The sequence below is a fragment of the Squalius cephalus genome (genome assembly GCF_949319135.1).
Source record: "Squalius cephalus genome assembly, chromosome: 2".
NCBI classification, from domain to species: Eukaryota; Metazoa; Chordata; class Actinopteri; order Cypriniformes; family Leuciscidae; genus Squalius; species Squalius cephalus.
The window spans coordinates 55,266,836-55,290,716 of NC_137123.1; the positions used below are offsets into that span (position 1 = coordinate 55,266,836).

The 23,881-nt window shown below is 36.6% G+C and overlaps 1 protein-coding gene across 1 annotated transcript in view; it reads left to right on the top strand.

The window, feature by feature from the left end:
* The first annotated feature begins 3,456 nt into the window (after positions 1 to 3,456).
* The window catches only part of sdk1b (sidekick cell adhesion molecule 1b), a 246,457-nt gene continuing 226,032 nt past the window's right edge, over positions 3,457 to 23,881 (top strand). Inside the window, exons 1-2 of the mRNA XM_079896655.1 lie at positions 3,457 to 3,792; positions 4,251 to 5,100. Of these exons, the coding sequence (XP_079752781.1) occupies positions 4,629 to 5,100 (472 nt within the window). The 5' untranslated portion in view covers positions 3,457 to 3,792; positions 4,251 to 4,628. The remainder of the gene's footprint in view (positions 3,793 to 4,250; positions 5,101 to 23,881) is intronic.

A 23,881-nucleotide genomic window follows, 5' to 3' on the forward strand; every position in this document is an offset into this window, starting at 1 on the left:
TGGAACAACAGCCTTTTCTTTTCTTTTTTTTGTCCTGGAACAACATTCATATCAAATGTAATAATCTATGAAAACTTTTATCAGATGAGCTAAAATAAGCAATATTGCCTTACAAATGCAGTAACTATGCCAACACTGAAACTGGGAAAAGTGTTTTGATTGAATTTGGATTGCTTTGATATCAGTTTTCACTCTCCACTTTCTCTTAATCTGAATATAGCTGACTTTTTTTTTTCTGCTGAACAAAAATTTGAGCACAAAACCCATAAAAGTGTCATAAAAATGGTAGTCTATATGACTTGTGCATCAGCATTCCACATCTTCTGAAGCCATAAGGTAACTCAAACTAAATTAAAGTTTTCAGTTATTAATGATTTATTATTTGTTATATTTTAAAATAAGTAGTATGACATTTTACAAATAGCTAATTGACACATTTTTATTATTATTATTTCTATTTCTTTTTTTCTATGAGAGAAGTAGTAATTGAGTCTGACTGATTAACTGTTCTTTTGAGTTAATCAGTTGTTCTGGTTCACAAAACAAGTCTAAATAATGATTTAAATTCACTGTATGTCACATGTAGTCTGTTTGGGTTTCGTTTTTTCACTGTGTTCTGTTTTCCCTGTGTTGCCTGCCTGTTTTCTCTAGTTGATAATTAGTTTCCACACCTGTTCCGTTTGACCATGTCTTAAGTTTCCTCAATTCATTTGTCCGGTATCGTCTTAGTATTATGTGGTTGTATTTATGTTTTTCTCCTGCAATCTCCTGATTGTTCCATGAGTTTTTAATGAAGACTTACTTATCTCCTTCACCGTGCTCGTTACTGGCAAATACCGGACCATACAAATATGGATTTAGCTGCTGTCTAGTCTGAGTCTCAGACGTCACACCCACGGACCATTGGCTGAACATCTGAATGCATAAGGCTCACAAAATGGGAAACACTTCATGAGTTTCGTAGTTGTCATCTTAACAGTCCACCTGGAAAAGAAGCCGTTGTGAAGCCAAACCCCCTCATGGAAAAAGAAAGCTGTCATGTTTACAACTGTGACAATGAACACTTATCGGGATCAACTAAATGCTGGATTTTCAAAAATATGCAGCACAAGCAGTACACTTGCACAACCTTCTTGAATGAATAATTTATTAGATGCACACTGGTCTGTTATCGTAGGCACAACAACTTTAGTAGACCTTCCTCCCGTCTTAGTTTTGCGTGGTTGTGTTTATGTTTTCTCCTGCAATCTCCTGAGTATTACTTGTGGATTTTATAAAGACTGTTTTGGTTATTTATCTCCTTCGTCATCCACATTACTACAACAACTATTCGTGTCAGAGTACAGTCTGTTCATCTTAAGACTTGGAATATAGCGAATTGCGTACTATTGCATCCATTTTGAATTTTTGTGTTCCTCAGAAGCAAGAAATTCATACAAGTTCTGACTAACATGAGGGTGATTAAATGATGGCAGTATTTTTAATGTTGGGCGACTGTTCCTTTAACAGGTTGTGGTTGGTTAAACTCTTTTTTTTTCTGGATGTAACAAGTACCTCTGACATGAAGTGAGTGGAAACCATTTATACATTGAAAAAAAAACCACATTAAGAGATGTGACTTGAGAAACATTTAATTCAAGGCAGAGCAGATGATTGGTATCTGTGTGTGTGTGTGTGTGTGTGTGTGTGTGTGTGTGTGTGTGTGTGTGTGTGTGTGTGTGTGTGTGTGTGTGTGTGTGTGTGTGTGTGTGTGTGCACCTGTGTCCTCATGTCAGTCCACTATCGCTGTCTGAGTAAGACAGGCTTTAAATGAATAGTGCCCTGGAATGGGGATGGACATAATTGCAAATCAAATTGGTTTTGGAATTAGTTGTTCCAATTACATACTAAATAGAAACCAAGGAATGACCAGCAGGCAGAGGCCAGAGTATTAACACATTTTGCCACTGAGAAATGAAGGAACTGCTCTCAGTGACGGGAGCAAGCACAACCCGCCACCACTGGTCAATTGCTATGGCCACCACCTGGCTTTCATTAGCTTTTCAACAAAAGCAACTTCTGTAGAGTTTAAGGCCTTGTGTTTGGAAGAGAATGCTTTTGGAGAGTTACTGTTCATGGAAGCAGAAATGACAGTTTTTAGAAGCTAATAAACATCTTGATATCTTTTTTTTTATTCTTAATGAAGTTGAGTTGTCTAAAATGTATAGTATTATTGATTAAACATGTCTCTGACATCTAATAACCTCTCCGTTTCCCCCAGTGTCTTTTAATTTTTAGTTTCAATGGTCAATGTATCATTTATTGAAAACACACTATTATTAATAATAAAAATATTATGCTGGCTTAATATTAGCACATTGACCTTGACACTCTAACTGCTCTGAATATTCATATGGATATCCATTCATTCACTTCTTAATTTAGTTACCAAGCATTTCTTTTCCTGCAGAAATTGGAGGAATAGTATAAATGATGTATAATGTATAAAAGATAATTCTGTCCACTTTTCCTCTTAATGTTACTAACTAACGTTGCTAATTTAAAAAAATAAGAAGAAGAAAAAAAGGAGTACAGAAGGCTGGCACAAAACTGGCCCATGGAGCGTTGGTTATGTATTAAGTCTTCTAAATTTGATTGCCCTGCATGAGGGCCAGGCCTAAATTTAAATCATAGCTCTCAAATCAGCACAAGTATTCCCTATCAAGAAGACAGATTTGACATTCATATTACCTGGGGCCAGTTGCATAAACTTAGCCAATGTTAAGACTCTGTCTTCAGAACTAATTTGACCAGCTAGAAAATAGTCAAGAGGTAATCAGTCTTACTTTTCTGACGATCTACCTTTTTATTTATGTAACTCACTTAAAAGGTTAAAAAGCCTAACTCTTAAAAAAAAAAAAAAAAAAAAAAAGAAAAATAGATGACAAATTTTTAAGACTAATCTAAGCAGTTTATTCCGACCCTCTGGCTTGATGTTTCTCCCATGAAAATAGGCTATATGAAGTTGCCTATTTCAACAAATAACCACATAAATTTCATTCTGTTCTTCGCACAAGTGTATCATTCAGAAGTCTTGGAATATAGTGTAAGTTGTATGAACTTTTTTATGAACTTAAAGAAAATCAGTCAGGATTTTTGTTTGTGTTTGTGTTATGATTTTAAGACTGTACTCAACACAATGCAAAACTCCACAGCATGATTTATTACTTGACAAACATCTAACACTTTCTGAAACATGAACTTTTCTTAAAAAGAGATCTGAAAACCTTACATTTTCGGTGTGACTTTCGAGCATAAATGTTTCTATCTGATTGGGGGCGCATGGCACCGTGTTTCAGAAGCTTTTCCTTTTCCACGTGCTCTCCATGAAAAATAATATAGGCTGTAGTGTGCAGAGGGCGGACCAATCAGCGCCGAGCAGGGCGGAGCGGGTGGGATGCTCAATTCAACTTCAAATTCAGCCCTGTACAAATTACTATTCCTGAGAAGAGAAACTCGAACGGCTCATTCAAAGCCTTTTAAAGAAGTGGCAATTTTACTAGCATCCGACTAAACTTTACATTTCCTGATAGGAGCCTTAGTGCAAGTTTTATCTTCGGTCCGGGCAGCAGGTGTTCAGTGACCGCAACGGAGCTGCAGTTCTCTTCGCTTGATGCATTCATTCTCCCAAACCAGACCGCAAGAGCGTAAGGTGAGGATTTTCAACTTCCAGAGTTACGAATTACGTCGATTCATTGCGTACCCGAACTTTAAGCACTAACTGCAGGGGAAAACATCTATCAAGTGATGAAGGTGAGTGTATCTCTTGCCTAATATGTTTACTATTGCCAGGGTTTGGAACTTGATCGGATGATTCTTATGAGTCGGATCTTTTTAGTGAATCAAAAACACAGAGCGCGTCCAGTGTAATCTGACTCCCAAAGGAATGACTCTTAAGTGTCGGCTCTCTTTAGTGAATCAAAACACTTATGAATCAATCTGTTACTAAATTAATTCGACTCATTTACGGAACTGCAAGTTATTATTTTCGACTTAATCAATGTAGCTGACTAGTGCTGGTTGTGAACAAACTATTATTTTGGGTTTGTTTTGTATTTATGAAAAGTAGGCTAAAACATCTCAGTAAACACATTTGAAAAGAAATGCAGGCTATAAAAATGTAGGCTATAATTTGTTAGAAGGTTTATGATTTAAGCCATTACACCATTTGTAATTTGCATACTCATGACGTCTGCCTTTTCTGTTCACAGGTGTTTATTCGTTTACGAGGAATTTGTACTGGACGTTCTTGACTTATGTGATTCTTTTTGCGTCCTGCATGGTTAACCTGTTGGATACATAAAGTCCTCTGGGTAACATTACACTTAACCAGATTAATCAAGCAGTTTCCCGCGGTCTGTTACAAATGGATAAAGGCACATCTAATGAGCACCGATATGGATTGTAAGGGACTCTTCAAGACTGGCTGAATGCCGTGAAATTGCTCGAAATGATCGGGTAGATAATCCGAACTGCGAATACGTCAAAACAACGTGGGTTTACAGGAGATATTGGCGCTCTAAGCGGATAAATTAAATCCGGTACACTCAAACGTATTAATACTTAACTGGAATCAATACTGAAACATCATGAGCCGTCTCGGGACACAGGAGAGCAGCTCGCGCTTAGCGAATGGATGTGCGTTCATTTTGGAGCAGTGTACGGAGACTTGGTCTTTTTGGTTTGAAGGTATCGTTTTCAGTTCTAAATGCGCGGATGAGGGCTTTCAGAAAGCCATGAGACATGGAAGTAAAGAGACCGGGAAAGTCGCGGACTCTGAGCTGAACTCTCCGGCGTGCGGGATGAATGAGAATCGCCTCGTAAATGCGGTGAAGCGAAGCGCGCACTTTACTCTTTTCTCACAAACCTCCACATCTGCCGAGGGTACAGATTCCAGCTTCTCCGAGTGTCAGAGCCCTCTTACCAAGGGCAAAGTTAAAGGGATTATTCACACTCAAGGAAATACAAGGAAGGCGATGACGGGGAAAGCGAGGTGCGGGGTGTGGGGTTGGATTTGTGCCCTTGTGTTCCTCTGGAATACCCACATGTTGCGCGCTCAAGGTAAGTTTAGAGTTATATACCATAACTTCACTTGTTTACTCAGGGCTTGAAATTTAATTTTGAAATGTTTAAGATTTTACCAAGACCCTTTAAACTCCATGTTTTTAAAAGTTGATTGTAATGATCATTGAATGGATGTATTTGTTTAGACATGGGGTAAATTTAAGCATTTAGGGCATTTAAGGGTATCAGAGAACTAGAAAGAGAAAAAGAGGGGCAGGGAGAAAAAGGGGGGCATAGGCTAGACAGAAGGAGACGGGGGAGATGGATAGAAAGGAAAAGAGGGACATATAAAGAGAGAAAGAAAATAGGGACACAGAAAGAGAGATGAACAGAGTGAGGGACATAGAGAGAGAGAGAGGGGTGGGCGATCGTGCCTGATGTGTCTCAACAAAAGCGGTAAAGGTCATATGCTGTCAACACGCACATTTTCTCAGGTCACATACAAGTCGTATTGACTGAACGTCAAACTGACAAGTAGAGGGAGCAGGATGCATGCATTTACGAAGTGCAGGCGTGTGAAAGAGAAAGGGTGTGAAGGAAAGGACATGACCCACTGAGATTCAGAATTATGATTCAGAGCAGAATTCAGTTAAGCCTTGACTGGAATCGGCTTCATCAGGCTGTAGACTGCATACGGTGCCAGCTGGGTCGCTCTGGTACCCGGCAGGCTGTTTTTCAAAGGGGGGGGGGGGGGCGGTGTGTTACTGATTGAATTAGGATGTTTTAAAGCAGAACACAGATTTTGCGTGCCACGCGTGGGAGCATCTCACTCTTTAAAATGGCAGCAAGATTAAAAGATTCAAAAGTATGATTGTATTGCAAGCGACGCCTCACCGTATTAAGCGCATTTGGCATGGAGATGCCGTGGGCTTTTCAGCGTTGGGGCTGTGAAATTCATATGTCTTTCTTTTGAAGGTTGCATTAATGCAAACACATGAATGCATTCGACTCAAAACAGTTACAAGAACACCCACTCCTGTGACTTTTCTTCAGAATTGGTGGCTGGCACTTTTTCCTCTCTCACTTTCTCTGCGTGCTTGCAGACTCAGCTTTCTCTCTGTGTTAATGTCAAGGTCTCGCTATGGCTTTGGATGTGGCCCAAACCCCAACCTTAAGGAGGTCAGAAGGTTATTGATCACATCCCATCAGAGAATGGCAGAAACAGAGTCATCCTGCTTTGTCAAGCATCATACTAGTTTTATTCCAGTGCAAGCATCAGTTTTCTCTATAATCAAATTTATTCTTTTTAAACCTGAAATCCCTCAAGAATTTGTGTCTCACATCATGCAAAGCTTCAGTTTTGAATAAAATTGAACATTTGTTATTCAGAAGTTATATTTAGAAGCAGGCCACTTGCAAGAAAATGTCCAACGTAAGCTCAACTTCTAAATCACAGTCATGGAAAGAATTTAGAGCCTATTATAGACAAAATTGGAAACCAGTAATATGATATTCACAGTAAGTGTGAAGCAGCAATTCAGCATGTGATAACACTATTTTTGAAGGTTGTTTATTTAAAAATAAAAAGATAGTAAGATCTGTTTATCTGAGAGCAGAATTCTGACAGTAATGAAAAATAGGTTTTAAATTGATTACAGTTTTCATATTATATAGGTGTCATGAAAAGATTTGAACCATTTTTTTTCTGCAAGAAATTGCTCTGTTATCAGTAAATGACGCCACAATCCCAAGTATTAACTGGCGAGACACAAATTCTTGGAAATTCATTGATCAAAAGTTGTGGGAATCGTGTGGGACACTTGCTGTTCTATGCAATGCAATTCGAGCCTAATCAGATTTCTTTCAGTTGTTCTGTCATGAAGCTGTTAATATGAGGCAGGGCATGGTATTTTCTTCCATCTTAAAAAAAGAGCTGCTGAACATACAACATGCATCAACAAGTGTCTTTGTGGGTTTTCCTTTAATCCTAAACCGATTTTTAAAAAGCTTCAGTCCCAAAAGCTGAAACTTTTGATAACTGTCACACGTCGTCCCGAGTTGTTTGGCTGCGCTCTCTGTATTTATGACTCTTGCCAGGCATGTCAGTCGCTTAGTGGCTTTTTGTGTGTACGCTCTCAATGCACGTCAGTGATGAATGTTTGCATTCGAACGCTCTGACATCTTGATGCGCTACTGAGCTCCCTCAGAGAATCAGATGAAGAAGAGAGGTGCAAGAGAGATGGGATGAGAGAAGGGATGTGGGCTGAAACAAGCAGAAAGAGTGCAGATGTTAAAGAGGAGTGGAGCGTGAAAAGGAGGAAGCAGTGCAGAAAGAAGAAAGGGGAAGGATGGATGGAATGGTAGTTTTGGATGGGTAGATCTCTACGGAGGATAGCACTGGCATCTCTTTACCATGCACTTCCTTTTACATCCATCACAAGAGACAGTTTTAGGGTCACTGGGATGTCTATCAAATCAAAATGGAAAGAAAAGCCTGTGTGTTAGCTAAAGCAGAGGAAGAGAGGGAAAGAAAGTGGAGTGGAGGAGAACATAATGATGGAGGGAGGTATAAATGCGGAGAAATCGAGAGAGAGAGAGTGTAGGCATGATGGAAGAAATCAAGATTGATGTGATTGCTTGTCTGTGTGCGCGCGTGCCCGTGTGCGCGGGCCCTGGCAGGGATGGCGCGGCATGAAAACTGCTCCTTGTGTCTGAAGCCTCTCTCTGTGCCGCTCTGGTCAGATGGGCTTTTGATCCCGGATGACAAACTCCTGCAGGGACTGAATAAGAACTGCTCAGAATTACACCCAGTGCCACACTCCAGTACGTATTGCACTTTCCTCACAATCCCTGCCATGCTCCCTCTGGCACACTAAAACCCCATACTGCCTTCCAACTCTCCAGTTACCATAAATATCCAAACAAATCCTCCACAGTTTGTTTATCAAGTCAAAGTAAATTAAGACTCATTATGCTCATTAGTGCTATTATTCAAAGTAAAGTTTTGAATATTGACATGTAGCTCAGTCTACGCTGTTCATGCTATGGATATGAGTGATACCTCAAGTCATGTGACTTGTTTAGGAGATTGTGTTTAGCATTAGACATTGTGGGTGAAAAAATCCTATAGACTTTTTTTTTAAGAAGGGCGTTTTCTTCAGAAAATGTAAAAATCTTCAATAGCTAGGGTGACTCTGAAGCCCTGTCCTTACCAGACCAGATGCGATGTGATGCCACATCTCGATAGAAGGTTACTTTTCCATGTTAATCAGAGTTTGTCGTAACCAGCCGTGACAACGATATGCATAGAGCAATATAGGGGAGATTCTGTTTTTTTTTTTTAGAAAAAGGGTTTATATTTCTGAAACGTTGTGGTTGACAGCTCAATGATTATCTCACGCATTTATGTTTTATGTAAAATATTAAAATAGTTTTATTTGAGCTTGAATATAATTTATGTGACACTGTTATAGGGGTGGGACAAAATATCGATAGGGCAATATATCGTTGTCCTCCGTGCAATACGAGAATCGATATGTTGGCGCCAAATATCAGTATTTTAATTAATAAAATAAGACGCTCTAAATAGATTTCCCTTCTCCCAACGTCGCTACTTCATGGCTTCTCGAGGTGGCGCTCAACACATGTAATGCGGGAAACGTGAACATAAGTTAACTAGCCTAAGAAAAAGAGGTTTTTAACAGGATAGCAGACAGAAGTGTGAGTGAAATAATAAATGCCCAGCCACTTTTAAGTCTAAAGTCTGGACTCCCTTCGGCTTCTATGCCATTGATGGGACAAACAAAATCGACAAAGAGTATGCAATATACGAGAACTGCCTGGTAAAAGTAAAGTGCACGGGCAATACCACGAACATGCATAGCCAATTGCAATGCCATCACCTTGATCTCATTGAAATTTTTTAATTTACTTAAAATTTAATTTACAGACTGAAAAACTTTTTGTGCTGTTTTCTGACATTTTGGACTTGAATAAAGAGAGAAAACCCGCACTTAACCTTTTCACAGGCATTTTGTTTTCATAGTTAGACAGATATCGTGATGTATCATTATATGATTGTCTAGATATTGATTATTGCAGAATTGTTTCATCGTGATATTATCGATATCGTGAGCCGTGTATCGTTTCGTATCGTATCGTATCGTATCGTACCTTGAGGCACCTTGTGATTCCCACCCCTAGACACTTAATAGCCATAATGAAATATCCATACTACTGTAATTTACCTCAGATGTTAAAAATAAGAAAATAAGAACATGAGACCTCAACATGGAGGCCACAATGATATGCATGGAGTCTCATGTAAGGTTACCTAATTTTAAACATTTGTCAAAAATCTATTTTACCCTATCCACATTGTGTGCACGAAATAGGCAGTCAAAACGAGTTATAGGGAAAAGCCAGTGTTTTGGATAATGATTTTAGATCCTCCAAATGTATTTCAAGCCAAGTGATGGACACACTTTACCGTGACCAACAATGATGCTTGAGTAGCAATGTAATGTAAAATTTGTTCGACTGAAGGCGGCTTGTTGTCAAAGAACTTAACCATGACTGGTGTAATTTATCACCTAAAAACACGACACATTGAACATCATAAAGATTTTAATTAACCAAATTTAAGTAATGAATAAATAATAAATAAAAAACTTTAATTTGAGCTTTATTAGTTTATTTGTGCTGCATGAATACTTTTATGCAAAACCATTTATGAAAAACTCCACATATAAATGGCTATGTATTTGCAAACTACTGCACATTCTGATTTTGTGTCTTTTTTTCACACAATGCTGAAGGAAATGACTTCCTACCATGGAAACTATTTGGAATTTTCTGTATTGGGAATGATGTGTGCATATGCTTTGGTCCTAATCTATTCTGTTTTGGCTCTCTTCCCTGCATTTTCCTCTGCACATTTACCTTCTTTTACCATTCTTTTCTCTCTTAAAGTATTTCGAGGTGCCTTGTTATGCCACTGTGTGTGTGTTTATGCATGACTGCAACGCTCGTATCAGGCCCCAGAAGCCGTTGTGCCTTCATTGTTCGCTTGTATTGTCCGGTTGTAGACCCGTCCCTCCCCCAGTCGCGACCCAGACTGTGTCATTAACCAAAGCCTTTGTGACTCTTTTATTTTAAAGTGGCCAAATGAGTATAAACCTCTTCATTTCAGTGGTAAATGAGTGACTTAATTAGTTTATTGCTAACCACTTTTTATTATAGTAATCATCTTGAATGATTAGAAAAAATAACTTTGATAGTTTTCTGACAGGTGGTCCATTACAAACAACAATATAACTGCTCACATTCACTGCTATGAATTAAAGAGCTTTGTGGAAATGCTTGGCAATAAACACTTGGATTTAATTCGCTCTGCCTGTCTGAACACATCTGCCTTCCGCACTTAAGTATTATCAGGCCATCATTACATGTACAAGATGCGCTCGACATCCTGTCTTTCCACCCCCTCTCTCTCTCTTCAACTGAAAGTTAGCGCATTTGTCGGCTTGACAATAATGAATCTTATTTGGGATAAGATCAAAGCCAGACGACATAAGAACATTTTCACACAGAGCAATTTAGATTTGAATTTACATGTGAAACCCTTTCTTTAATTTCCTCATTGTTCTATTCCTCCACTCTGAAATTGGTTTCAGCTGTTTCTTCTTTTTCTGTTTCTTTCTGTCTTTTTTTTTTGTTACTTGTTTATGCCTGTAGCATTGGCTTTGTGTCAAAGGATTGGAGTTTTGACAGAGGCCTTTCCATCGTTACTAATCAGCTTTCACACCAATAGATTTTTTCTTCAGCGTTTTTAAATGATGAGATTAGTACATCTTTATCAAATATTACATGTTCAAGTGCCTACTTTGCCTTTGAATAGAAGTGGTACCTCTGCAATGTGCGCATACGCACCATTCATTGGTTTCTGGAAGCCCAGAAGGCCGTGTTTCCTATTATGCAGGATTGTGCAAGTGCCACATTAACATCTTTTCAATTTCTGCTTGTCATCGAGTGAGTTTATCGGTTATGCAGGATTAGTCTGTGAGAACTACTGTAGTTTATTATCTGAATTGGAATTATTTCAGTGCCATGCACTACTTGAACTGCAAGCTCATTAATTAAAAATTAATTAAAAATAAATTTAGGGCAAACTGACATGTCGGTTTACACAGTCAGCTAAAAGCTGATGAGCAAATCAAGTGTTTTTTTTATTGTCTCTTGTCTCAGAGTCAAGGTCTCTGATGATTGGGATAGGAGAGGCCTGTAAATATTTGCTCCAAATATGAAGAAATGAAACTGTTGCTTTATTTGACTATGATGAAATGTGACCTGTGCTTATTTCTAAAAGATGAGTTTTACTCAGGCTTTTTAAAGCCACCGACCTACGATGCCATAACCAGCATCAAAGTTTACTCACTTAATTGAAAGAGATTCATGATTTCACAGTTGCTCACAGATGAAAGTGTTTACAGTGCCACCACATGACATGACCGACACAGTAAATAACAAAGTACCCAAAGATAAATGGATCCTTTCATGATTAAAAAGAAGGCAGTGCATCTGTGCAAATATTCTGATCAATATTTCTGTGGTTACAATTCTTATCACAGGCGTCCGATGATTTAGCCGCAGTGTAAGTCAGTTGTTTTCTTAGCAATTGGGCACGTGGAAGCCAAAGCTATGATTCATACTGTAACTTACTGTTTACGACCTATAGTTAGTTGCCTTCTAAGTCAGCGTCATAAAATTAATCCTCAAAAGTAAATGATTTAAAAAAACTCTAGTCAAACAAATTGCCTCGATTTGATTGATTTAAATAGTTTGACATTAACATGATTCTAAGATAACTATATTATACTTATATATAGCTAAAAATACATTATATTATACTCAAATAATGGGTAAAATAATACATTTGAATTACAAAATAGGGAACTTACTTGAGCACTGAATCAGCATAAAATATAGATTTTTGAAGGATCATGTGAAAGTAATGGCTGTTCAAAATTCAGCTTTGTCATCACAGGAATATTATTATTTTTGTATATATATATATATTCTAATTATATTTCACAATGTCATTCTTTTCACTGTTTTTTTTATTTTTTTATTTAAATCAATTCAGCCTTGGCGAGTATTATAAACCTTTCAAAATAATCGTATAGACCCCAAACTTTTGAACATTTGTACTAAATTATTTTTAGTAAACTATCTATAGTAAACTAATTATTTTAGTTGAAGGTATATGAGAAAGGTTGACATGGAGCACACTAAATCTCGAACCTTCGGAGAATCGCCTGTTTTAAAAAAAAAAACGGCAAACAGAGAAGAGAGTCTACTGGCAAAAAAGAGAACACGACAGAGCGTGTAATAAAACAAGAATCAACATTAGCTTTGCTTTTCGGAGATTGCAAGAAGAACTAAGAACTTTACAACTCGCTGTTGTAAAAGCGACGCAGAGATAGTGTTTTTATTACTCAGAGTAGTAAGGTGTTTTATTGAACAGATAAATTGCCACATGTAGCTCTCTAACAGAGTTCATTGTAAAGCATTGTCAGCTGTGAAGGGTCATTTCATTATGGTTGTTGTAACATTATGCTGGAATTTATTTTCAAGGAATTACAATGTCTATTAATGGGTATAACTACAGTAACGTCCTCTTCAGCTAGTCAGCTTGAGATCCTTTCCATCTAAACTGGTTATATCTCTTAAAGGGATAGTTCACTTTGAAATAAAATTTTGGTATGTTTTAGCTTACCTCAAGGGCATCCAAGATGTAGGTGTCTTTTTTTCCGCAGTAGTTTCAAATTTGATATTTTTAGGTCAAACCGTTCTTGTCTGTCAGTCCTATAATGCAGGTCTGTGGTCACTGTCTCAAAGAGCATGCAAATTAAATCAAATTAGTCCAAATTAAAACAATTCCCCATCGTCCAAATTAAGCAATTCCCCATCGTAAGTACACATTGATGGCCTAAGACACGAAACGAGTGGTTTGTGTGAGAAAACGAACAGTATTTATATCGTTTTTTAACTCTTGTACACAGCCACGTCCAAGTGATCTGAGGGCGTGCGCGCATCCTGGTGTGTGACGTGTGCGCAGACTGGTGCATAGATATATACACTAGATGTCGCCTTGTCTACGGCAGTTCATTGGAACGAATGCCGTAGGCAAGGCGGCATCTATTCTAGTGTACATATATATCTATGCACCAGTCTGCGCACACGTCACACAGCAGGATGCGCGCACGCCCTCAGATCACTTGGACGTGGCTGTGTACAAGAGTATACACACAACTTTAGAGTGTAGCGTTGTATGGACTACTTTTGTGATGTTTTATGGTGCTTTTGTTGGAACATAAAAGTCCAAGAAAAGAAATGCTTTCATTGTGGAAAGGAGTGTTGTTAACATGCTTCAGAAATGTATTTTGTGTTAAACTTTAAGAGGTCCAAAGTCCAAAATAGTCGATTGTCGAGTTCACGCGCGTGATCATAGGTAACTAAACCTATGCGGGTGAACTCGACAATCGATTACTTTGGACTTCAACCGAAAACAGGATGTAAATACAGGTATTTGCGCTGGCTTAAATAACATCATTTTTATCCATTTCTTTCACATCTACTGCAGTCAGATTCACTCGTGTTCACTCTGAAGGAATCACTCACATGACCTGTGCACTTGTAATGACACATCAAGGATGTTAAGAGGCTAAAAGCAGGTTTAAAACTTGCCCCATTGAAGTCAACAGGGTGCAAATTTTAAAAAGAGGATAACACGGTGTAGGCAACACCGATTTTTGTCGTTGTTCTCTGTATTGACAGCACTCCAAATTTACAAAAAAATGAGCTCAATGTTAAAATTGACCGGAGTTCTCCTTTAAGAGATTATTGAAAAGAGTTTGGAAGCCTCTCTTACTTTTTTAAATCAATTTAATATCAATTAAAATTTGAATAAATTAGACAGACTGATGTCAGTTTTGCAGAGATTTTATCTGTTCTACTGAAGCTGAACTCATTTGATTGTCCTTGAACTGCTGCTGCAGACCCCAAAGTCAGCCTTTATGTGACACTGGAGAGTATTTGTATTCAAGAATGAATTTAGTCATAATTCTCTGCATTTATTGGGTAAAAACAAACCATAAATATACTGTAAATCCTATTAATACTTGATTGCATGATGGTTGTAGAGGACAGGGAAGGCTATTAAATTGTGTAATGGAAATTTAGAGTTACATCTAGTAACTCTAGTTCATCCCAACATTTTCAACTGAAAATGTGTATACAGTCCAGAGTTAGACTTTATGCATTTTCCGTAAGATACAGTTGTTCAGAAATAAGTGATATAATTTGTTCAAAATCAGAGATGTGTGTTTACATTGTGTGTGTGTGTGTGTGTGTGTGTGAGAGGGAGAGAAATGCTGTCAGTGTTTAACTTACAGAACACCATCTGGCAATCAAGAGTAGAAAGACTGCCTGTTTTCGGAAATATCATATTCTCATATCATAATCATAGATTAATTTTTCTCCAAATATTGGTCCAAAGCAGAAAAATAACAGACAAAACATATTTTTCAAAAACAATTTTTTTGCATTTTTTAAGCAGCAAGCCACAGTTTTTCTCTCATGTAAAAACACACAAAAACAGAAGCACACATTACACACATTAGGGATGCATTAGAGGCCCCGGTGGCTTAGAGAAAGCTTCGAAATGGAGGCTCTTTATCTTCATTTTGCTCCATTGAACGTGCGCTACAGCCAACATAGCTAGCATGGGACTAAAAGCATTACAATAAACACCCCACCACTTCCACACTCCCTGTCTCTCATTCAAGTGAAATTTATATTTACATTAAGTCATTTAGCGTGTGCTTTCACCCAGAGAAATGCACTTACAACCCCGGAACAAACAATAGACAAGCACTAGTTTGCCTGACAACAATAACCATAATCTATAAATATATCAAATGCTGATATCGCATAAAGAATACTGAAAACCAATCCAGTGCCCAAACTCATGTATTGCATGTAAGATTTCTTTTCATTTTTACTGTAGGTCTATACTATAAGTAGCTGCACTGAATGTGCAAAGTTTAAAAATCAAGTTTGTAACCACCAAAAAAAAAAAGAGCCAGGCAAAGTCGACATCATCATTGAAATATGTATTGTAATAATTACAAAGCAACAAAATGCAATACATTTCAGTGGAGACATGTCAGACTTTAGGGGGTTGCTTAGATGATATGAATGCATACAGAGAACATGCATTTATATTATCCAAGCAACCCCCTAAAGCCCAATCTGCCTTAGTTGAAATGTATTGCATTTTGTTACTATGAGTAATAGGCCTACATAAGAAGTAAAAGCAGCATGATACAGTATCATACAACCATTTCTCTATGTTTCCCCTGTTTTCTTGTCTGTTTTCATAAAAAATACAATCCATCTTGCCTGTTTTGACTAGCAAAAGACTGACAGTTACTTCATCAAAATCAAAATTGTGAGATACGTCAAACCCTCAAAATATGCAACAAGAAATTGTAAGGCAAATAACAGATTTTGGTTCAAATAGTCTTAGATGAGTTGCTTTCACACTCGTGAGAACACACTCAAACACAGTTTTATCGATTCATACGTCATCAATAGCAGTTCACTTCCGGGATTTAGTAAGATTGCGTTCATATCAGCAGCAAACTGTACTTGAGTTCACATGAACCGTACCCCAGACCACCCTCTGGTACGGGTGCACATAGCGTTCACATCATCCAAGCAAACCTAACACTGATGTCAATCGAACACGGGTGCGCACCAAAAGTGCTGTGTTTATGCAACCTTAAACTATTTTTAAAAAATTCTGTTATTGAATGAAATGTTTCTTTTTATATATATAATTAGAATTTTATATTAAATAATTTTATTTTAGGATTTTTTAAAAATGATGAAATTTTGGAATCGCCTTCATGTTGGTGCAGTAGAGCGAATATGATGCCTTAAAATTCTTGGTAGGCAGCTTGCTAGGTGTTGAAATAGATCAAAGGTCTTGGTAAATTTCTGTCAAGGGCACTATATTGTGTTGTTACAGCAAACTCCACAATCTGTAAGGCAGTCACCTGGGTACAGCAATGAATGAAGCACCTGAGTGCGCCATGTCAGGTTACATCTAAATGACACAAATAAAGAGAGAGGACGGAGCGAGGTTCCTCTGTCTTAGGGAGCTAATATTGTTACATGTTTCATTGGATAACCAACATGTGGTGAGGATAGCATACTGTAGCTTACAATCAGGCCTGTTCTTTGCATTTGTCCAAAATTCGTACTTTGAGGAACATTAATTTTAACATTAGAATGTGATGATTCCTTATATACACAATAAATTTAAGAGCCAACTAAAAAAGAGGATCTGCAAGAACATGCTAATAAAAATGCATTCTCTTTGGAACTTTTTGAAGGACAGCTGGAATTGAAACAAGTTTCAAGATGTCTTTTGGAAACATCACAGATCTCAAAAGCTTTGAGATTTCACAAAAAAACACTGCCATAATGTTTTCATAATTTGTTTACTTATTCTGTTTTATTAAAAAGTTTTGTGTGCACAGATTCATTTATTTTCTCTTGTTTGTTTACCTTTTCATCTATTTTATCAAAAAGTTCATTTGATCTGTTTACTCAGCATTGATCAGCCTGTCATCTAACAGTTAAAGATGTAAATGGTTTGTTTGCAGTGGAAAAATGGGTTTGAAAATTGCATATCTACTCAAGTTGCTTCAGAACATCAGAGTTGGTCTATTTCGGCATCTTCTTGTCATTTGTACGGTTTCTGGAGCAAATGGGAGAGAGTGACTTGTTTTACAAATGACTTTGCAGCCAAAGATCTGTGGGCAACGTGCTTTGGAGTAAGTAAGAGAATGACACCCAAGGCAATCAATCTCAGTTATCTTTCTAGTTGTGTTTTGATTGAACATTGTGGTTGTTTATGAGGAAGCTAGCCCTCTTTTCAGCCAGCAGTGAGAAGGTTCAAGCATTGGAGCTTCAAATCAGCATGGTTACTCTATGGTGAATTTATTCAGCAATGAGTCATACTTTATTCTAAGCACAGGACTGAACACAATACCGCTGTAAACAGTGTGTCACTGGAATGGAAATGTGATATTATTTATTGTATGGTGTAGAGTTAAATCCAACAAACCTCCAAACACGATAAAGGATTAGAACAAAAATCCCCAGTACAGAAGTTTGTTTTGATGAATAAACTTCCAGAAGTAAACTTTCACTTGACTTGGCCTCATGAAACAAAAGCAGAACGAAGCCATTCTTACATTGTTCCACTGAATTGAATATTACAGTTGAGGCTCAATGTGTGTCTTTTTTTTTTTTAGCAATAAAATACTTTCTCATATACCAGTTTAATGTGTATCTATAAGCAGTGTTGGGTTAAAAAAAGTTGGGTTACATCTTCAACAGTGTAATTAGATTACTGCACTAATTACTCTCTCTAAAAAGTATTGCATTCCTTATTACTAATTACTTTCTAAATCCCATCAACCTTGATCAGTTGAACAACACAAGGATAGACATGAAACATGAAATCTTTTAATTCTTTCAAATAAATAATATAAGATTGCATAAATTATTCTTAAACTGACCAATGTATTTAAAGGGGGGAACATACATTTTAACATTAGACGTTACATTTTGATGTTAAATCTACACAGTATTTAATGCAATTACATCAGAAGTGACATTAAATGACATAAATATTAAGACGAATCCCTTACTTTACATTTTCAAGGGAAAAGTAATTAAATTACAGTAATTAATTACATAGTCATGCATTACACCCAACACTGACTATTAAGGCATTCTTATGTTGAGATACTTTCAACATTGTGTGGTTTTGGAACGGACTACTTGTTTGTCCATACAGTAAATCAGGAAATCTGTTTGGAAATGATTCTTTTTTTTTAATTATATATATTTTTTGTATTATTATTTTATTTTTTATAGAATAATTTTCGCACATGCGCACTTTCATGCATCAATATGTGTTTTGCTTGGTTTGATGTCAATAATGGTTCTTGCTCTTAATGTGACTGATCACAAAGTGTCTGAATGTTTTGAATTGAACACATGCACATAGATTTGACAACAATGGTCTTCGGGGATTAATGGCTTAAATTTGATCTGTTAATCAACTATTTGACTCCAGAAGTCTTGGCAATGTTGTATGGACCATTTTTATGGTGCTTTTTGGGAAATGAGTAACACGGACATTGTGCAAAATATCTCTTTTTCATCTTCAATCTTTTCTGAACATTAGCACACTGTAGGTTCAATACAGGCTTGTTTTCTTAGTAAACTATGTGAGAAGGAATAAAGTTGATGGCTCTGTGTGTTTGTTTGTGTGTTTGTCTGCTGGTGACTGATACTGGCATAATGGATGAAGCGTAGACCTTAATATGCACAATCAATGCTTAATTGGTATCCGCTGAAAACAAATTATTCCTCCGAAAATGAGTTTTCTGGGTCGGGTCGTTATAGGGTAATTAATTCAGCTGTTTAATCGCTTTGTATTGCTGTTTGTTTTTTCAATTTTTTTCAATACATTTTTTAGGACATTTACTGAGTTAAATTTGTTGAAATTCTCAAACACTGATTGAGAGTGATAGGAAGTTGGAGGGTTTGCCGTTTTTGCTATTCTTGGTTTAAAATGCTATTGTCACTAGTTGGATTAGAGCAGAAAATCAATTTAAAAAAATGAACCGACTGACCTGCACATAAACCCCATTGCTTTTGCTATATGTTGTGAAACACTCTACAAAGTGAATTGCCTAAATCCAGCTTCAATGAAATGTCCTTCAGTAAAGACAGGTCAGTTTTCAAACAGGCAAATGTTGCTTGAATGAAAAATGGTGTGTTGTAATGTGCTGTAGTCTAAAGTAGCAATATTTCACCATTTTGGTGTTTTTGCTATTGTGACAGTGACATTATAGAGATGACTGTACTGTTTGTAAGTTGCTTTGCATAAAAGCTACTTCTGGATGAAAAAATGTAAATAAATGCAAACAGATTCAAACTCGCATCTCCCCCTTTGAGCACCGTGACTTTAACATCTGATATTTCTCAATATAGTTGTTGATATTTTTATGTTAGCATTGTATAGTATGCTACCCCGCTGAAAAGACTAACGTAGCTGGTCACTACCTAATGTTGTGTTGGATGCTGCCAGACTTTTTATAGGTTTGTTTCAACCAAAAAATTTAAATTGTCATCATTTACTCAGATTTATTCACTCTCATGTCATCATAACAACCTTAAACTAGCCTGGTCCAACATTGAAAGAAACTTGTGCTGGTCTAAGCTGTTTTTTTTATTAGCAGGTTGGACAAGAAAGCTCTTTAAATATGTTTAATGTCTATTTTGTTAGCTCTTTCTAAAAATCATAGCTTGTAACAGCCTGTAAAATGGCTCATATGACAGCCAGCCTTCCTCTTCAATAAACACCCTTATGATACATGGAGAACTCTGTCAGCGAAGCACATATAGCCTAAAATTCAATCAACAACATGTTTAAATGTGTCATACAAAGAATTATGTAATGCACTTACGCTGTGAGTAATACTATAAATATCCAGCTATAAACTTGTCGTTTTATTGAACAGGTTACATTTAAATTGGAATGTTTGCACCTATGCTCGTATATAAATTGGTCACATATTCAGTATGCTGTTTTCTCTAGATTGCAGTGTAGATATCACCTTGTTTCCTAGTTCCTTCATGGTACTACCATTTTTAATTTGTCAGATAACCATTAGAAATAGGTCACCTTGATTGTAGCTGACCTCTTAAAATGGAAGAAAACACACAAACTTATTGCTCTCATAGTTTCAGGCACAAAAGCCATATGCCTTAGAAATCAAGTGTGTTTGTTATTTGTTGAATTATTGCTTAATTTATTGCTTAGTTTATTGCTTTAGCAACTGCCGACTCAGTAAATGAATTCAATTAATAACTTGAGTGATGTTCTCTAGGGTAAAGGACACTGAACAAAGAAAAAGGACTATATATTTACAGTATACTTCATTTAATTGTCACTCAGCAAGACTTATGCTTAAAGTCAGCATGAAATCAGAATTGAGCCTGGTTTCTTTCTAAATACATGTTGCTAGTTGTATTGCGCATGATTCATCAGTGGATGTTTTTCCAAAGGAGGAAAAAAATGATAATATTTCAGCAAAATGTAATAACGCCTCTGAAATGACTTTCCTTTTTGGGTTATTTTTTTTTTACCTAGACTGTAAAAGATTGTTATCCTGTAGCTAAATATTAGTTATTCAGGTAATATTTTGGGTAACTGTGCAGTTACTGTGTTTCTAGTTTAATATCTTTTTTAATGAAAATATTGAAAGAAATAAATGGAAGTAAATGATTTGCAAACACTATTTCATGTTGAATTCAGCATCCATGCCTTCTCCATCCATATATTGTGCCAGACATTCTTGCCCAAACAGGTACTTTTGGAGTCCCTCTTTAATATGTGGAAGCTAATGCATGTTTATTCATGTTTTTAGATCTTGATGATGTCTCAGATGCCAATAATCAGTCCATTGGTTCCATTTCAAGACATCTTTTTATTGAGTGGACTGTGTGTGTGTGTGTGTGTAAAATGCAGAGAGAGAGAGAAAGAGAGACTCACCCAGCACCAGGTGTTGGGTGCTCCATCCATCCATCCATCCATCCATCCATCCATCCATCCATCCATCCATCTATATATCTACCGTTCTTTCATTTGTTCCATTGTTCTATCATATTCATTCTAGCTATCATTCTGTCTATCGTTTGTTCAATCTGACGTTTGTTCGCTCTATCGTTTGTTTTATATCGCTCTATGTATAATTTTTTTTAAATGCAGTTTTAGACCTGTATCTCGGTATGCATGTATGTATGTATGTGTGTGTGTGTGTGTGTGTGTGTGTATGTATGTTCTTCAAAAGCAGATACTACAGTAAATACTAACTCAAAAGCCCATAATTAGTCAGTTTTATGAAAAAAGATTAATTGAACATGGATCACTTCACACACCCCACCGTCTCTTTCTTCATTAAATCAATTATTGAGGATCCGTTCTTATAATTGCGGCGTCAGACCAGTGACATTTGATCGTGTGTTAATTAAACTTTTTGCCCTCACTTGCTTAAAGAAACAACAGAGCATTAGCATGCACCCACACAAACACTCTATTTCAGTAATGTGTCAGATAGGAAATGCCTATTTTTTTTTTCTCGCTTTCCGAGCTGTACTCACTCATGCCACTAAAATACATTTTATCTGCATCTCATTAATTTACTGTTTTTCTGTTTTCTGTGTAGTTCTGACAACCTGTCAGAAAATGAATTGAAAAAACGAATGTAATGAAGTCTGTCAACTGAAGACAGTAAAATGTGGAGCCGTTTGTTTTCGATGGCTAATACGAATTTTAAAGATTTAACTAAAGTCTTTTCAGACAGTCTTCTCAGATGGTGCAAAATAGTCTTTTTTGGCTTCAGTGTGAGGCATTTATTGGCATTCTGTCGACAAAATTCAGTTTAGGTCAGCAGTTAAATTAGATTGGCTCTTTAAATTAGCAGGTATACTGCTCTGTTCCAAAACCTAGTGAATATGCCTACCTAGACAGTATTTTAAGGTAATGAGAAGGATGCTTCATAAGGTAGGCAGCAACATTATTCTGCCTTCTAAGATATCTAATTTTGATCAAGGCAGATGATTCCATAATGCATTTCGACGATAGCGAACCAAGTTGAGAGAAAAGTTGAATAAAATTACACTGTACCGAAGTACTGAAAAGATAAAAATATGATATTAAATAGTTATTAGAAGCTTTGCACACCTGTGCTTTCATAATACGAGTGAATTGAAACTTGTTTTGCTTCCTCGCACTCTTCCTCCCCATTTCTCTCTGTGTTTGTGCCAACACAATATTTATGGCTGTTCGGTGTATCATCGCGCACACACGCACGCAGACACTTCCTATTAAGTCTTTCAAGCACCTGTTTATTCATATTACCTCTCTAGAAATTAGCATATACTTATATGCAGACCAATTTGTGAACAGCCTTATTATTCACAAATGCAATTAAATAAACATGTGTTGCTCTAATAATGATAATCAGAATTCATTTTCACCATGCTTAACCTCATGCATTAACCATATGCTCAAGCTGGGAGCACTCTTGATGATTTGTGGTGTTTGATGGTTTGTACACACATATACAGTATGCACGTGTGTTGGATTTGGAACATGCATTCCATGATTATACTTGAAATTAATTGGCAGCTGCATAGTATGAGGAAGTGTAAGACTCGTGTATCATGTGCGATTAATTCATTGAGACTTCAGTCTAGAGTCCCAGTGTCCCAGTGCATGCATAAACTATTGTTTCCTTGTGCCTTCGCTGTGAGCAACAGAAGCAAGTTTCTTTAGGCACAAAGAGAGCGTTTTTGTTAAATGAGGCGTGCGGCTGATAATGAAATGTATGAATTGTATTTATTGTACAGATTCTTTGCACTGTCGCACCCGTACATGCCCAGTCAGCCTGTTTTATTTGTTTCATATGCCTTCCCCAGTCTGTGTGGTGTGAATAAAATAACTTGAAGTGCCTGTATTTCTCAGGATATGAAGTGAAATGATGCCTACAGTACAGAGATATTTTCTGTATACCTGAACTGACTCTTAAAGGTGCCTGCATTTCATGTTTTTAGAGTAAAAGCTTATGCATTATTAACTTCTTTGTGTAAACCATATTTTTTAATTGGCAAGAAATTGAGTGCATCTTTAACTTATAATTAATTTTACTTCAGACTTTTTAATTTGTATAATAAGACAAAGGCAAATTGATGGTTTGTTTCACCATTTTAGCATCAGATACTATAGTTGTTATTAATATTTTCATATAGTGTGTATTTTTATATTTTCCATTTCATTTTCATTTTAGTTCGTAAAATTTTGTGTTTTTGTCATTTTTTTTGTATAATTTTTTTAACAATGTCTATAGCTTTTATTTATTTATCTTTATTTCAGTTTTAGTTATTTTAGTACACCAATTTAAACCAAATTAAGATAAATTAAGATTTTCTAGCTGAAATAATAAAGGTTTACTTTTTATTATAGTTTATTATAAAAATAATGCTAATTTGAAGTAATGACGTTTTGGTTTCATTTTAGGTTTGATTGACTATAATTACCCTGGCTTCTTAGTACATAAGAAACCAATGAAATGTGTTTCTTGTCTTTTAGTTTAACAATATTTTTGATAATTTACAATATTATCCATCAGTTTTCCGTTTTCCTAGTTTGAATTGGATATTTCCGGTGTCATCCATCAACTCAGACGACTAATTTGTGATCGAGGGCTTTGATGGTAGTTGTGAAACCAGAGACCCGCATGCAAAGCCTGATGGGGAGGAGGAGGGAGGGGGAAACTTTCAGAGACGCTCCAAGTGTTTGTTTTTGAGAACTTCCAAACTAGGACATCTCTGTGCTTCTAGTTCAGCCCTCTGGAGAGCTCCAGAGAATGTTAAACATGTCGATTTCACTTAATATTGGAAGTCGATAGTTTTCCTGAACAATTCTGCAATCTCATTTTCTTTGGTCTCTGATTTAGGGTTGATTAGTTTAAGCATGGTAATTTATTCACAGATTTCTTTGTTTTGGTAAATGTACATTTAAACGACAAATACCTGTATAGATTGGTGGTGGTGCATCAAAGGCAATAGTTGCAAAGTCTCTTTGAAATAAAGAAGGTTTGTTAATTAAATTGTGTTATTTTTT